Here is a 15863-nt window from a genome sequence, read left to right as displayed (position 1 = left end):
GCACAATTGTATAACTCATACTGGATGACAGTAGCATCCCAGTCTTAAACCGAACAGTGTTAACACCAATTATGGGCTAACACTTGACCAGAAGTTGAACTGCACGATCACGTCCACATAAATCTTCCAAATCAAAGTTGATGTAGGATGCTCTGGGATCAGGGGTCACTCTCTGGCTCCTCAAAATCTCTCTATCATCTAAACGATTCAAGTGATGAGCATAAACACATGTTTGGATGAAATAAATGGTACAGCCCTGCATGATATTGACCCATCAGAGAACAGTTTGTCTGAACAATGTACTTGCAATGGAACTCAATATTGGGTCTGCTTTCAAGTCCCACAATTAGGTGGGATCAAGGCAGAGTGTTAAAAGAAGGGAAGGAGGACTTTTGAAATCAAAGGGGGTATTAGCCACTCTTTTTCCATCCTGAACTGGGTGGCAGCAAGAACTCTGGCAACAACTAGTCAACCTTCTATTTAAATATTTAGCTGAACACCATCCAAATCAGTACCTGCTGAGCGATTTCAACACCAGTATTGGAAAGGATAACAGTGACTAGAGAGGTGTGATAGGATTAAATGGTACAGAGCAAATGAAGATCAACGCGCTCTCCAGATATTGTGGCAGAACACAGTTCACTCATTGATAATAATACTATTATACAAAACAACAAAACCAATCTGACATGGATGAACACACAATCCCCAAAATTGAACCAAGCCAACTACTGTATGCCTGCAAATGCCTTTCATGCCTAGATAGAGCTCTTAAGGATAGCGGAGTCTAGATAGAGCTCTTAAGGATAGATGAGTCAGGGGATATGGGGAGAAGGCAGGAATGGGGTACTGATTGATAATGATCAGCCATGATCACATTGAATGGTGGTGCTGGCTCGAAGGGCCGAATGGCCTCCTCCTGCACCTATTGTCTATTGTCTATGAGATCCTTCTCTCTTGGGCACAGCAACTGTGTGTTTTATGGTGATACAAGCATTTACACAAATCCTTCAGTCATTTTGTGTGCTGGCAATCTGTTGGTCTTATCTCAGATTCTGACAGTGGGAGTGTCCTTTTCGAGGTGTAACCAACAATGTTGCATTTTGCAAAGCTCAAAAGTACTGGGAATTTCAAAAAACGAATGTGAAATGTTTACCAAGTTTATATCAGTGAATTATGTCACTACAATAAATCATTAACACTGCACAGTTGCCAAAATATAATTGCAGATAGAACAAAGCCACATCGTTTTTCTCAAATTGTGGAGTATATAGGCAAATAAATAAATGATGGGTCTTTGTCCGAAACATTATGGAGGGCACTGTATGTCATCATCAGCCAACAAGATACCACTTTGTCTCAATTACCAAAGGCTGCAGAATGCTACACAGACCAGAGACGATGAAAAAATCCTTATAACTGCACATAGTACCCATCAACACAAGTGCCCAAAATCAGCAAAGCTGCTTCCAAAATTGCAAATCTTAGTTTAGTTGTAGTTTAGTTAAGTTTAGTTTAGAGATATAGCACGGAAACAGGCCCATTGGTACGCCGAGTTCGCGCCGACCAGCGACCCACACACATTAACACAATCCTACACACACTAGGGACAATTTACACTTAATTCAAACCAATTAACCTCCAAACCTGTATCTCTTTGGAGTGTGGGAAGAAACCGAAGATTTTGGAGAAAATCCCCGCAGTCACGGGGAGAACGTATAAACTCCGTACAGACCGCACCCGTAGTTCGGATCAAACCCGGGCCTCCAATGCTGCAAGCGCTGTAAGGCAGCAACTCTACTGCTGCACCTGCCTTAGTAGGCAACTCAGTGGTACAGTTGGTGGAGCTGCTGCCCACAGCTCCAGTGACCCAGGTTTAATTCTGACCTCCAGTGCTGCCTGAGTGGAGTTTACACATTCTCCGTGTGGATTGTGTGGGTTTCCCATGGGCGTTTCCGCTTCCCCCTCATCTTAAAGATATGCACATTGGTAGATAAAATGGCAGATGTAAGCCACCCCAATTGTACAGATGAGTGGTAGAACCTGATTGTGGGGGAGGGAGGGGGTTTCGATAGAAATCTGTGGAGAATAAAATGGGAGTAGTGCAGGAATCATGCAAATGGGTGCTTGATGGTTGGTGAAGAATGGTTGGGCTGGCTGGTCTGTTTCCATGCTGTCTGCTTCATTACCATTCACTCTAGTCTCAGCTGACACTTGACAACAGCCCTACTCTGCGTCCACAGAGAATGGAGCCGGTGCTTTGATACAGATAAATCAATACTCATGTTAAAAAAAAGGCTACATCACAAGTAGATTTGATGAGATCCGTGTCAAAATCTTAGGCAGTAGCATTTATTGACAAGCAGAATCTTGCTCTCTCCTGGAAACAGGATAAGGGACAAGCACCAGCAGAGCAAGTGAAGAAAATGCAATTTGAGTGAAGGAGAAAAAAGTCGCTAAAGCACAGCAATAGAAAGATGCCCAGAAAGATGTTATTTGAAGTGTACAGACTATTTAAATCTGGCATAGCTCTCTTGAATTTGACTGATTCTACAACTCTTCAACAAAGGCAAGAAAAATATCATGGAAATATACACTGAACAGTTCAATAATTTACACAACAGATCATCCACGGTGAACCAATGTACTCTTGATTAACCACCTGAGAAACCCACCGAAGAACACTTCAACTTCCAGACAAAGACAAAAACAAAGCTCTGTCAAGGCCTGTGGCAAGGAGGGATTTCCAGTCGAACTGTGCAAAGCTGCAGACCTAAAGGTGATCAAAGATAGTGATCTATGATATGTAGTGCCAAAAGCGTAGCCGACTCCTAGTGTTGTATGTGCATCCACAAACGAAGTTTACAACAGATTTGTTATCAATGGAAAGTTAATGGAAAGTTCATTTAGGTTCATTTGCAAACAAAATGCTGCAGTGTGGGTCGCCAAGTTTACATTTCTGCACAAAATGACAGATACGTCCACTTGCTTGGGAGAATGACCAGAGGACATGGAGTGAAAAGCAACTGTAATAGAGGGAGGAGGATTAGTGGCCAATGGGTTTTACGTAGGTGCCAATTTCCAATACACTTATCAGGGAGTAATTCTCCCACCCAAATCTGTGCTTCAATGAAGATATCAGAGGCAAAGAGTTTGGCAGCTTCTTTGTGTTGAGAAGAGACTGAAAGTTTCTTTCCTTCGGTAGCTTGGGTTGATGTTTTTCTGTGTGAATGTCCTGGAAATATCTGTAGAATGGATTGCTTTACATTGTTATCTTTCCAAAATTTCCTGTTTCGAAAATTATTTTCTGAATCTCATTACATTTTTTGCTGGGCTTTGATTCCTCATCCCTGTATCTGCTTACAGTGCATTAGTTCAAATGCTTCACCAGAATTAAGCAAAGGCTCCACTTCCTCCAGGAGCACACTCATGTGTTGTGTCATGTGTACCCAACTGCTATTCTTCTTTCAATTCAGTAATACTTCTCACATTCCATGGGTTCTTGGTGAGTCAGGTTATAAGATTATTTTTGGTCAATTCACGTCTGCAAGGTGGTCATCTTCTACCTTGGCAACACCAACGGACCTGGAAATGATGCTTGATTATATCATAATTTCACAATCTCCCTTTTACATTTGTTTAGAGTGGTCTGATTTCAACATTCAATCCAGAGTCTGTATTCGGAGTGAACTGCTATATATTTGCAAGCATTGATGTTCATGCAATTTAAATTGTTCTTAACATAAACTGCTGTGCTGTCAGCATAACATTTCATCACAAGTTTCCAACAACATATATAGATATCTATTCCAGCACAAATTCCATGATATATTCTGGTTGGCCACCAATTCTCCAGGACCCGGTCACATCTGGGTCATCATGACCTGGTTAATCTGCAATGTTCTTCACCTGCAGCAAGGGTTGCAGTGCATCTTATGCTAGATTCCAAAAACACATAAAAATGCAGATGCTACAATCTTGGGAAAAAAAGTGCTGGAGGAACTCAGCAGGTCAGGCAGCATCCGTGGAGGAAATGGACAGATGACATTTTGGGTTTTGATCCTTTTTGTGAAGGTGAGAAAGCCGGAAAAGAGAGAAGTCTAGCATGTGATAGGTGGAGTTGGGTGGCAAATGGTTGAAATGTGACAAAAGCTAGAGGTGAAAAGGTGACAGAAGGTGTAGGACAATGGAAGAAGGGGAGTGAAATGTAAAGCCAGAGGGATGGATATGGTGTGAGTGGACGGGTGGAGGGAGGAGTTGGGGAGGGGAAATAGAGGGGAAGAAAGCGAAATATGGGACTGAAGAACAGGGCAGGGTGACGGGTGACGGGAGATGGTGAAAGGAATGTGTGCGCAATTGGGGAAAGTGTGGGGGGTGGACATATTACTTGAAATTTCTATCAAATTGGAGAATTCAATGTTCATACCATTGGGTTGTAAGCTACCCAAGTGGAATATGCTGATCTTCTACTTTGCACGGGGCCCCACTCTGGCAATGGAGGAGGCCAAGGATAGAAAGGTCAGTATAACATTTGCACTCGAAAAGTACTTAGATCTCCAACAAGAGTGTATTGACCACAAACGCGTCAGGATTAGCCACATGGAAATATCATGGCTACAAGAACATGTCAGAGAATGGGTACAATGTGGCAAGAGATTCACCTCTTGTCACCAGCAAGCTTTTCCACCCTCTTCAATGTACAAGTCAGGAACGTGATGGAATATGCTTCACCTACCTGGATGAGGGCAACACTAACAACTCTCCAGAAGGCTGACACTACAAAGCAAATCTCTTGAATGGAACAAATACTGGGGAAACAAACACTGCAGATGGTGTAAATCTGAAATAAAACCAGAAAATTTTGGAATAGAAACAGAAAATAGGTGGAGTTGGTCATTCGGCCCTTTGAGCTAGCACCGCCATTCAATAGGATCTTGGCTGATCATCTAAAATCAGTACCCTGTTCCTGTTTTCTGCCCATATCCCTTGATCCTGTTAGCCCTAAGAGCTATATCTAACTCTTTCTTGAAAACATCCAGTGAATAGGCCTCCACTGCCTTCTGTGGCAGAGAATTCCACAGATTCACCACTCTCTGGGTGAAAATGTTCGTCCTCATCTCAATCCTAAATGGCCTACCCCTTATTCTTAAAGTGTGACCCCTAGTTCTGGAAACCCCAACATCGGGAACATTTTTCCTGCATCTAGCCTGTTCAATCCCTTAAATTTGTTATATGTTTCTATAAGATCCCCTCTCATCCTTCTAAGTTTCAGTGAATATAAGCCCAGTCGATCCGTTCTTTCCTCATATGTCAGTCCCGCCATCCCGGGAATTAATCTGGTGAACCTACGCTGTACTCCCTCAATTACAAGAATACACAATAGAATAGGCAGGAGCTGTGGAGAGTCAAACTTGGTTGATTAACATGGTCTTTCAGCAGTTAGAAATTAAAAAATCCAGAGAGGATAGAAGGCTGGCTGAAGAAGGGTCCTGACGTGAAAGCTATCCATGTTCTCCAGAGATGCTGCCTGACCCGCTGAGTTACTCCAGTACGTTGTGTCATATCTTGGTTGATCCTGTTGATGTAAGCTTGAAAGTTTCGGTATTTTAAAATGTTGAATTCAGTGGGTCTCAATGTTCCAAATTGGAAGATGAGATTCTGTTTCTTACTCTTATTCATCTTAATCTTATTCTAGAATCGCAGGATCAGGTGTGGTCACAGAAGACTGGAAAATTGCAAATGTTACTCCGCTGTTCAAGAAGAGAGCAGAGCAAATGAAGTTAGCCTGCCTAACTTCAGCGGTTGGTAAGATTTTAGAATCCATTATTAACCTGTTCGCTGCCAAAAAAATTATCACTATTGACCATGACCCGAGTTTAAGCGGGGGTGGCACTGAACAGGTTAAGGGTGAGGTTTCCGAGTACTTAGAATCAGCATGGTTTTGTGAAGGGGAGATCTTGCCTGACTAATCTGTTGGAATTCTTTGAGGAAGTAAATAGCAGGATTGACAAAGGAGAGTCAGTGGATGTTGTTTACCTGGATTTTTAGAAGACCTTTGATAAAGTGCCGCACTTGAGTGCAATCAAACTTGGGAGTGCTGGTGCAGGATTCCCAAAAGGTTCATTTGCAAGTTGAATCGGTAGTAAGGAAGGCAAATACAATGTTAGCATTTATTTTGGAAGGACTAAAATATAAAAACAGGGATGTTATACTGATGCTTTATCTGACGATTGACAGATCGCATTTGGAGCAGTTTTGGGCCCCTTACCTGAGGAGGGATGTGCTGGTGTTGGGGTCCAGAGGAGGTTTACGAGAATAAACCCGGAATGCTTGGGTTAACATATCATCAGCATTTGATGGCACTGGGCCTGTACTCGGAGTTTAGAAAGATGCGGGGGTGGGGGGAGCTTCAATGAAACTTACCAAATAGTGAAAGGCCTAGATAGAATGGATATGGGAAGGATATTTTCATGTGGTAGAGTCTAGGATCGGAAGGCACAAACCTGAGAATAAAAAGACGTACCTTTAGAAAGGAGATGCAGAGGAATCTCTTCAGTCAGAGGATGGTGAATCTGTGGATGTTGAGCCAAGTCATTGGGTATTTTAAAGTGTAGAATCGCAGATTCTTGATTAGTGCGGGTGTCAAAGTTTACTTATGAACCTGTATCGCCAGACTTGAATGTCCGAGATCTGGTCCTCAGTAGATCGCAAACCTCCTGGTTCATCCTAGGCTTCGACTATGGGTACATTAAGAAGCCCTTGGTGGGAACACAATCCTCCACACGCTTCCTTATGAAGTTCATAACAATCATGGTGTATTCATTCAGGTTCATTGCCGAGACTTTGAACATCGCCCTTTGAACAAGTAGTCGTGTCCTCAGTCAATGCCTATGCACAGCAGGAAGGACCACTGCCAGGGGTCTGATTTCCTAAAATATTTCTCTCAACATAAGAATAATACTGTTGTAAATATTTGTAAATATTTTGTAAGCTGTTGTAACTAACAGAGCGAAGAATGTATACGTATATACATGTTCCATCAGATAAACCAAAGTCATAACTGTGCAAAAGGGCTCTGGATTTGTGTCAATTGGGGCCAAACACGATTATTTTAAGTGTTGCATTCGGATGCTAATTGAGAAGCTGGACAGAAGCTGGGAATGTGCAGACCAATTATCTGAGGTCTTCACAAAAATCTTCAACCTGTCCCTTTTAAAATCCACCATCCCTCCCTGCCTGAAGTCCGCCACAATCATCCCACTGCCGAAAAAGTCTGTCATCAGCGGCCTTAACGACTACCGTCCGGTAGCACTCACACCGGTCATCACAAAGTGCTTCGAGAGACTGGTCCTGCAGCACATCAAAGCCAGCCTCCCACCCACCTTCGACCCATACCAGTTTGCCTACAGAGCAAATAGGTCTACAGGGGATGCCATCGACACTGCTCTTCACACTGCACTGACCCACCTTGAACACCAGGGGAGCTATGTGAGGATGCTCTTCCTCGACTTCAGCTCTGCCTTTAACACGGTCATCCCGAGCAGACTGGTCACCAAACTTTCTGACCTTGGATTTTCCCAAACCATCTGCCAATGGATCAAGGACTTCCTGACCAACCGCCCCCCAGACCGTCAAAATAGGCCCTCACCTCTCCTCCACCATTACACTGAGCACCGGCTCACCACAGGGCTGTGTGTTGAGCCCCATCCTTTACTCCCTCTACACTCACGACTGCGCCCCCACCCATCCCACCAACACCATCATCAAGTTCGCGGATGACACGACTGTGGTTGGACTCATCTCAGGAGGAGATGAGACAGCCTATAGGGATGAAATCCAAAGGCTGGCAGCATGGTGTCCAGTGAACAATCTTGTCCTGAACTCCTCCAAAACAAAGGAACTTATAATTGACTTCAGGAAAACCAGTGTAGAATACGACCCACTCTACATCAATGGGGTCTGTGTGGAAAGGGTACCCGCTTTCAGGTTCCTGGGTACGCACATCGCAGAGGATCTTACCTGGTCTACCAACACCATCACCACAGTAAAGAAGGCACAGCAGAGACTCCACTTCCTGAGGATCCTCAGGAAAACCAACCTGCAGGAGAAGCTCATGATGTCCTTCTATCTGGGCGGCACGGTAGCGCAGCGGTAGAGTTGCTGCTTTACAGCGAATGCAGCGCCGGAGACTCAGGTTCGATCCTGACTACGGGTGCTGCACTGTAAGGAGTTTGTACGTTCTCCCCGTGACCTGCGTGGGTTTTCTCCGAGATCTTTGGTTTCCTCCCACACTCCAAAGACGTACAGGTATGTAGGTTAATTGGCTGGGTAAATGTAAAAATTGTCCCTAGTGGGTGTAGGATAGTGTTAATGTGCGGGGATCGCTGGGCCGCACGGACTTGGTGGGCCGAAAAGGCCTGTTTCCGGCTGTATATATATGATATGATATGATATCGCTGCTCCATCGAGAGTGTGCTGGCATACTGTATAAGCACATGGTATGCCAGCTGCTCAGAAAAGGACAGGAAGGCCCTTCAGAGGGTCATCACGACGGCCCAGAAGATCATCGGCTGCTCACTGCCCTCCCTGGAGCACCTGTTCAGCCTACGCTGCCTCAGTAGAGCAGGCAAAATAATAAAAGATCCATCCCACCCCGGCCACCGTCTGTTTGTTCATCTGCCCTCTGGTCGACGTTTCAGGTCGATGAAATCCTGAACAAACAGACTTAAGAACAGTTTTTACCCCAGGGCCATACGAGAACTGAACACTACCTTCTGCACTAGGCAACACTGTTAAAAAATCTTTTGTACTTAATATAATTGTATTTATTTGTTTTTGCATTTATTGCATATATGTTTTTACGCACCGTCAGGATTGGCTATTTTTTAATTTCGTTGTACTCGTTGCAATGACAATAAATGAATATTATTATATTATTACTACAAACTGATCACGTTGGTATTAAAAGGCTACCTCCATTTTACCTGGTGCCGATAGGATGCATACTAAGCTGCTAAAGGAAGCAAAACAGGGAAATTACAGACGACCTGTAGTGTCAACAGTTTACATCACCATTTAACCAATGTTTCATCTAATTTGTTTACACTTTTTTTCTCACTGCATTTTCTCAAAGCACTCTCTGCATTTTTTGCTGTTGATCTGACTCTAATGTTCTTTCCATGATCAAGCCGGGCTGGCACTGGCAGAAAGCTGGTGCAGCAAGATCCCATGAAAGAACCAGAGGCCGATGATTAAGTGAAGATGGTTTTAATCAATGATGTTGAATGAGGAATGAATATTAGACAGGAGAATCTATTATATTATTGCACTTTGATTTTTTTTTGCTCTATTTCGGATTGCACTCTAATCTTGCAGCATTCTGCTGTTTTAGCACTTGTATTTATTGTATTTATTATTACTGTATATATATATAGTTTACTCTGTGAGCTTCATATGAACAAGGAATTTCATTGCACCTTGTTGTACATGACAATAAATTAATCTGAGTCTCATCTGCATGGGGAGGAGCAGACTGACCCCCTGCTATAAAACTTCACAACAATGACCTGGACTGTTTCCTTAAGTGTTCAGAATGATTGAATCACAACCTGCTGGCTAAAAGGTGAGACTAAACAATTTATTCAAGATTGACAGAGTAAGGTGTGGGTTTCTCAATGGGAATCTGTTTGTTATAGTGAAGAGGTTGAGGAAATGGAAGAGGGAAGATTGTAGGCTCAGAGTAAGGCTTTGTCTTTTGTCTTCTTCACTTATAATATCTAACTTGTTACCCGAACTTCTTGGCACTTAGTCCCCTACATGCCCTTTGGTTTTTACATGGCACACATCGGAAATACTCCTCTGAATTTTGTCTCGTTTGACAGTGCCACATATTGGAAGTCATAAGCCTTGATATGGTATTTGGTCCACATAATTGGTTTTATTCTGATTACATTGTGTATTTACAACCAGACTGAAATATATTTTGAAACAAATCTTAAAATATAGTAAGACCACTTCTAGTAAGACTACTTCTATATTTTAATCACACAATCTGTACTGAAGGACATAAACACATTGTATAAAGAATTCTGCATTTACAACAATAATGTTAAAGGCTTAATAAATAATGTACATCAGTACAACTCTATTCATGTCATACAAGTTAAATATTGTGAGCTGTAAAGAATATTTATTCCTTTAAGAGGTAATTGCTTTCAATGCATACTCAATATAACATCACATCAATGACTGTATTCGAATACATTTACATCTGAAGTATTTTTGACTACATTAAAATTAGGCTTCACTTAGTTTAATCAGTAAAATGTAGTTCGTAAAAGCTGAAAAAAATACAATATACTAGGTAGCATCAGTGAAGACTCAACTTTAAGTATTTGTCCTTTTCTGAAGACTGAGCATCGTTTAAATAAGAGCATAGTGAGTGAAAGAGCAGTGGTGAGTGGAAAGGCTGGAATAGTAAAGCAAATGGAAAGGAATCAGAAGACCTGTGACATATTTGGCTGAAGGACCGGAGATAATTAAATGGCAGAATTCAGAGAACAAAGGAGACAAGATACTGCATGTTTGAATAGTAGAATATGGGAAAAGGAAGTATGCAAACAAAGAGTAAAGGTATTCAGTCTGAGGCTGCCTAATCTCTGCTTAGCTTCCTTATTCCACAGGAGACCACTTGAACAGTGAATATGGCAGGTTAGCTCACTGTATGCAAGTTGTTGGCTCCATTATAGTCAATTCTTCCCTTCTACTGCCCTGCTGTGTTGCTTGCTCTACTGAGTGATAGGAATTTCAACTGTAACTCCATTAGAGCAGCAGCAGAATGGACCCCAGCCACCTGCTTAGGGACTTATGAAGTCTAAGAATTTGGTGCGAAAGAAGTCAAAACTGAGATTCCATTTTAACATGAAAACCACAAATCATCTCTGACAGTGAATCACCTAACATGAACGAAAGTGATAAACTGAAAATTGACTGAATAAGACATCTAACAAGAATGAAATAACTACAGATTTAAATTATTTCAACAGTGCTGGAAAATGCTTAGCTTCTCTTTAAATTACATAATACCAATAGTACTGCTGCACTATTCACTAACCTCCTAACAGAGCAATGGCATTGCCTCATGGGATGATTTTCTGTAAATAAATTAAATTCTGCACAGATTGAAAACTTCAATTAAAATATATCCAGCCTGCGATCACATACACAATAGGATAGAGTTCTCCTGATCCTTACCTTCCACCCCACCAGTCTCTGCATCCAACATATTATTCCCCGACATTTCCGCCACCTTCAATGTGATCCCACCACAAGTCACAGCTTCCCAACCCAACCCCATTCTGCAGAGACCACTCTCTCTGCAACTCCTTGGTTCACTCATCCCTTTCCACCCAAACTGCACTCTCCCCAGGTAGTCTCCCCTACAACTGCCGGCTATGTAACATGTGTACCCAGACCTCTTCTCTCACTCTCAACCAGTGACCCCAGCAGCATTTCCACATGAGACAGAGGTTCATGTACACCTCTTCAAACCTCATCTACTGCATCGGTGCCCGACATGGCCTTCATTATCAGCAAGACCAATTGTAGACTATGTGACTGTTCTGCTGAACACTTGATCTCTGCCAGCCAGGGTCTGCTGGATCTTCCTGTTTCTAACCATTTGGACTTATCTTCCTATTCCTATACTGACCTTTCTGGACCTCATCCTCCACCATTGCCAAAATAAGACCACTCACAAACTGGAGGAACAGCACCTTATATTCTGTTTGGGTAGTTTACGACTCAACAGTATGAACACTAAATTATTTGACTTCAAGCAATACCCTTGCTACATCCATTTGCTTTCCTGTGCCCCCACCTCCACCGCAGAGCACTCACATATCTCCCAACCCCCCATCACCCTTCTCCTCCCCCCATCATATACTCATCTTCCATCTCTGAATCTCCCATTCCCATTCCCCCCTGTCCTGTTCCACCCATATCCCTCCCTCCATTTTACACCACCTCCTCCTCTCCCTATCTGATACCCTTTGTCTCCTTTACATCTATTGCCTTTGTCACTTAGACCACCTATCTGGCTATCAAACCCTCCTCACCTGTATCCACCTATCTCTTACCAGGCTTTGTCCCAACCCCATCTCTCCTTTCAAGCTTTCATCCCCCTATTCCAATCAGTCTGAATAAGAGTCCCCAACCCAAAATGTTGCCTGTCCATTCCCTCCTCAGATACTGCTTGACCCATTGAGTTCTTCCAGCAGTTTGTGTTTTGCTCAGGATTTCAGCATCTGCAGTTTCTTGTGTCGACAAAGGCATTAATGTTGGGTCACAGCCTGATTGGGAAGGAAGGAGATAAGGGTTCTGAAATGTTTGATTAATTGCTTGGTTTTTCAAACTGAAAATAATTTTAAACCACACAACTGGAAGTTGCAGGAGTGGTATTGCAGAAAAGAAAGCTGATTGCAGAGAACTCTTTAATTATATATTTAGGAATCCACAGTCTATCTAACAATGCACGTCTTCCAACTTTCTATCTAATCTATGCAAGTGATTGGGAAACAAAGACACCGCTGCTGCTTCTGAGTTTTATTGCTCTGATTTGCTTAGAAAAGACATCATGGAAACCAGAGGAACGCACAGTGGACCTGAAATTCCAACATTTAAGCTGGAATGATCCTGACAGTGTTCTTTTAAATTCTGATGGCATTTCTAATGCTAGTTGATATTGTTAATCTCATGAACTGTTGAATATGATGGTTGACATGCTCATCAGGGTCCAATAATGGATGGCATTTATTCCTTGAGACAAGGACTTGTTAAAGGAAGTATTACAGGGCATGAGACTCCATAACCGTGTCAGTAGATTGGTTTACCCAATGAATGCAGGATCAAATCTGAATGTGGCTCTTTAAGAATTTGAATATGTTCTATTAAGATATCTGGCCACAAACACTGTTTGGCAGTATTTTGAATCTTTCAGATTAATATACGTTAATCTGAATAACCTGTGGTTTAACATGGTCAATTTATATGCGTTTGCAATACCACAATAATATACTTGACTCTTGATGATCTTGCCGTGGAAATAGCCTGGCAAAACATTCAGTTTTACTAAAAAACATTAATAAACACAACCGTTCATAAAAATCACCACCAGATTCTCAGAGAAACCACACATAGACAATGTACAGGTTCTGTCAATTAACAATTTAAAAAAAAATCGAGTATTACATTTTGCATTGAGAGCATTAATCCACCTGCAATGATCAGATTTGTTTTGCTTTCATCCAATCACATGCAGTCATGATGAGCCAAATATGATGCGAAAAGGAGGAAGAGGAAGATAGTCTGTGGATTCCTAAATATATATTTTGCAGCTGGGGGCATTATTTTGTGCAGCATTTTATTCAGTGCCACGAATAAATGAATATAAAGAATAGTATACCGTCACGGATATGCACATTTAAGATTTAATTCTTAATATCTTGTACAGAATGGCTAAAAGCACAGCATGATTATTGGATTCCCTTGGGTCATGTTGAAATATTTTTGTGCGTTAGGGAACTGGCAACATCTGCTTGTCACTGTGAATGTTGAACAACTGTTGACACTTACAGTGGCCGATGTGTCATCACTAATTGTAATTAGCTACTCTTAATGCAGCAGACAAAATCCTCTTGTCTGCACTTCAGAAAGTTGCTTTGAAACATTGGATTTGTTGACGCGCAATGGCTGCTTTATTTTTGTTCTTTTGTGACATCTCATTCCTTTTCCTACTCTGCTTCAAACTCTGAATATGTTCCCACTATAAATACATTTAAGGAAACCACAAGGTTGGGGAATTTAGCAGAATAAACTCTTCATTCTCCCCATTAGCAAAGCTCGAATGTGATTGCTTGAGAAATATATGCACAATCCAAAAATCAGTCGAATAGACAATGAACAGCTGTGCACACCAGTACTTTGCCAATGGTAACGTTTCTATTTATACATTTACTCTTAATAGACAAATAATATACAATATAATTTAAAAATCCAATCTGTCTCTATTACAAAAAATATGTACAATCCTGGTAGTGATAGAACAGAAATGGTACAGGGCGCACATCCTGCTTCTACTGAGCATTTCCAAAAGGTACTTAGTACACCATGGCCCTGTTTCCACCTTCTATCAGGAAAAGAACAAACGTGAAACTTGAGAGCACCTATCAGAACTGCAGGCCTCAGATTTTAACTACTTTTTGCTTTTAAGCCAAGTCATTGGGAAAGACAAAAGATTTTGAACAGCAAGATCCCCGAAAGAGTAAATACCCATCTAATCTTTTTTTGCTACTGAGTGGTTGCCATTGGTCAGGACAACTCTCCGATGTTCCTCAAAGACTGAGACAAAACATTAAAAAGTTACTGGAAATGTGCTACCTAATGTTCACTGCATGTTTGCTAAAACTGGAGCTACAGTTTCTCAGGTTATCTGTTTTGGTCTTCATGGACCACTGCCCAAGTAATACTACACCTGGCAATAAAAGTTCACCACTGCAAGTTTCACACACATGTATGTGAAACCTGCATTTACAAGCCGCAACGGGGACCAACTTGCAGAAACAGGGGTGACCATTAGCCATGCTGTTGCAGTGGTTAGAATCAACAATGGGAATCGAGCTGTGCATTCAGTTCTGCTTTCACCCCCTGGAGGCCATGAAAAATGGCACAATTTTGTCATTCAAAGGATACCAGTGTAGTAATAGCAACCAGTTCAAGTGCTGAAATGGGATTGAACCCAAGGCTTTGTGCTCAAGAGGGGAGAGTTGTAATTACAAAGCCAAAATGACATCCAGGAAACAGCCTCCATGTTGAATGGCACCAATTGTGCATGCCCAGTTGACTAATTAAATAACACAATCTATTGCTCTATGAGTAGTCGTCCAAAGATGTGTTTACTTGGCTAAAGTAATTCGAACTTCGGGAAGTGTTTTTAGAACTATTTCGAGCATGTCCATTGAAATTCACATTTCTTAAAACTGCACTCTTTTTCATGCATGTCTCCACACTATCGGTTTTAGATGTGTCGAACTCCACTGTCATGTTGGATTCCATGCGGGTGATGGTGTAGGCGCTGTTCTGCCGAGTAGGGTGAAACCTGTTCGACTGTAGTTCTAGTTCATCGTAGGTAGAAAATACAATGAAGGGGCACCACTGGAAAGCCCTCTTGAACCCAGCTCGAAATCTGCAAGCATATCAACAAAAAGAATGATGTGGCCACACGTATTTCCTCATTTTAGGGGAGCTGCACCCATAAAATGTTGCAGCAAAGGCTACGGGATCAGACAATATCCCATCTGTAGTAATGAAGACCGATACACCAGTAATAGCTACACTTTTCGCTAAGTTGTTTCTATACAGTTATGACAGGTGTCTCACTGACAACGTGGAAATAGGCCAGATACGTCTTATTCATAAAAACTAGGACAAATCGAATCCTGATAATACTGCACTATCAATCTACCCTCAATCATCACCACAATGATGGAACTGGTCATCTATCAACAGTATTATCAAGCAACACTTACTTATCAATGGCCTTGCCAAGAACGCACCTTTAGGTGTTGCTAGCCCTGACAACTCCAGGACTTAACACAGCCTTGATCCTAATACAGACCAAAGAGCTGAACATAAGAGGCAAGGTGGGACATTAAGGCAGCATTTAAAGGGATGTGGTAACAAAGAGGGCTGGTAAAACTAAAGTAATTGGACATAAAGAAAAAGAACCATTGGTTGGAGTCATATCTTCTACAAGGGAAGATGGTTGTTGCACCTGGGTTGTCCCAGATCAACAATAACACTGCAGG

The 15863-nt window shown here is 42.0% G+C and overlaps 1 protein-coding gene across 1 annotated transcript in view; it reads right to left on the bottom strand.

Annotated features, from left to right (window-relative positions):
* Window positions 1-13099: 13099 nt before the first annotated feature.
* Window positions 13100-15863, bottom strand: part of LOC144592365 (neuromedin-K receptor-like) — a 43331-nt gene continuing 40567 nt past the window's right edge. The window contains exon 5 of the mRNA XM_078396920.1: window positions 13100-15241. Coding sequence (XP_078253046.1) covers window positions 14926-15241 — 316 coding nt within the window. The 3' untranslated portion in view covers window positions 13100-14925. The remainder of the gene's footprint in view (window positions 15242-15863) is intronic.

This window comes from Rhinoraja longicauda, chromosome 3, assembly GCF_053455715.1.
Source record: "Rhinoraja longicauda isolate Sanriku21f chromosome 3, sRhiLon1.1, whole genome shotgun sequence".
Classification (NCBI taxonomy): Eukaryota; Metazoa; Chordata; class Chondrichthyes; order Rajiformes; family Arhynchobatidae; genus Rhinoraja; species Rhinoraja longicauda.
This window is presented reverse-complemented; position numbering and strand designations above follow the sequence as displayed.